This window comes from Echinops telfairi, unplaced genomic scaffold (assembly GCF_000313985.2).
Source record: "Echinops telfairi isolate 266 unplaced genomic scaffold, ASM31398v2 ScPeMD7_7417;HRSCAF=8455, whole genome shotgun sequence".
NCBI lineage: Eukaryota > Metazoa > Chordata > Mammalia > Afrosoricida > Tenrecidae > Echinops > Echinops telfairi.
In genome coordinates, this window is record NW_022111317.1 from 5,997,688 (window position 1) to 5,999,044 (window position 1,357).

Here is a 1,357-nt window from a genome sequence, read left to right on the forward strand (position 1 = left end):
GAGCGATTGGTCAGCGAAGGTGGGCTTTGCCAGAGTGCCACCCCTGGGACACCTCCCCGCTCGGCCAGCAGAAGGCACAGGGGTGGGAGGTCGTGGGGCGGGGGACGGGGCACACACAAGGACTAAGACACTAATGAGGTGGGGGAGGGCAGATGGTGGGACAGCTGTGTCTCCCCAAGTGGGCAGCATCACCCCCCACCCCCAACGCCCCCGTGAGCGCTGGAACTGCCTGCCGACGCAGAGAGCCACACTTGATCCTGGGCTACGGGCCATAGTAGGAGAATCTTTAATCGTCAGATGGGGTGCGCAGTAGCTCCCCTCCACCTGAAATGGTCTTCTTGGTCGGTCAAACAATGTTTGGGAATCTGTGCTTGATAGGGAACCTGTGCTTTATAAATGGATGGGGAGCCTGGGAAGGGGAGGGGCCTGACACCCTTCCCTTTTCCTCGCCCCCACCCTGCAGTCTGTGTTCCGGAATTTTGACGTAGACGGCGACGGCCACATCTCACAGGAAGAGTTCCAGATCATTCGTGGGAACTTCCCGTACCTCAGCGCTTTTGGGGAGCTAGATCAGAACCAGTGAGGAGCACAGGGGGCTGGGAGACTAGGGGAGAGGGAAGGCGGCCCACTCACTTCCCCTCGGGCTCCCGGTTCCTCCTGTGCCAGCCAGCGGACAGAGAACCAAACCGCTTGACCCCGGAGGCCACCCTGCAGAGAGGGACTATTGGGGTTTTTTTCTGTGGGGGAGGGGGGTCAGCTGTGGGGGCCCAGCCTTACCTCACTCCTTCAGACAGGGGGTTCTCCCTGAGTCCCACAGAGACTGGGGCCTGGGCACTGTTGCTACAGAGACCACTTTATTTGTGGCGCTCACAGCTGGCCACGTGTGGGCCGAGTGGAGCCCTGGGTGGCCTGGTTTTCATGAATAGATAAGAAGGCCTGTCGTTAGTCACCCCCACTGCTCACTTCGAGTCCTGCTGCTGACACTTGGAGAAAGCAGCTGGCTTTCAGAAGGAGGTTAAACGGGGCCCCTGCCACCGGGCCTGACCTCTAATGCTCTGCAGAGCAGACGAAGCCCCAGTCGAAACGGGCAGTCGGTTTGTGAGAGCGACGATGAGGACGAGAAACGTTTACCTGTATTTTAAGGGTCTCGTATGACCCTCCTCATCCCAAATATACACTCTCAGGCAAAAAAAAAAAAGGAAAAGAAATCCCAGATAGTAAGAGAATGTTTTTTCATGAACAGAATGCATAAACTAAGGGGCAGAAGATCCTCCCACCACCTTTCCCACGGGCAGAGTAGCTGCCCTTACCCATGTTGACCACCTGCCCTTAACCCATGTTGACCAACTGCCCTTAC

General features: G+C 57.4%; 1 protein-coding gene across 1 annotated transcript in view; it reads left to right on the forward strand.

The window, feature by feature from the left end:
• Positions 1–1,357, forward strand: part of RASGRP2 (RAS guanyl releasing protein 2) — a 13,065-nt gene that overhangs the window by 5,166 nt on the left and 6,542 nt on the right. The window contains exon 11 of the mRNA XM_004713511.2: positions 464–579. Coding sequence (XP_004713568.1) covers positions 464–579 — 116 coding nt within the window. The remainder of the gene's footprint in view (positions 1–463; positions 580–1,357) is intronic.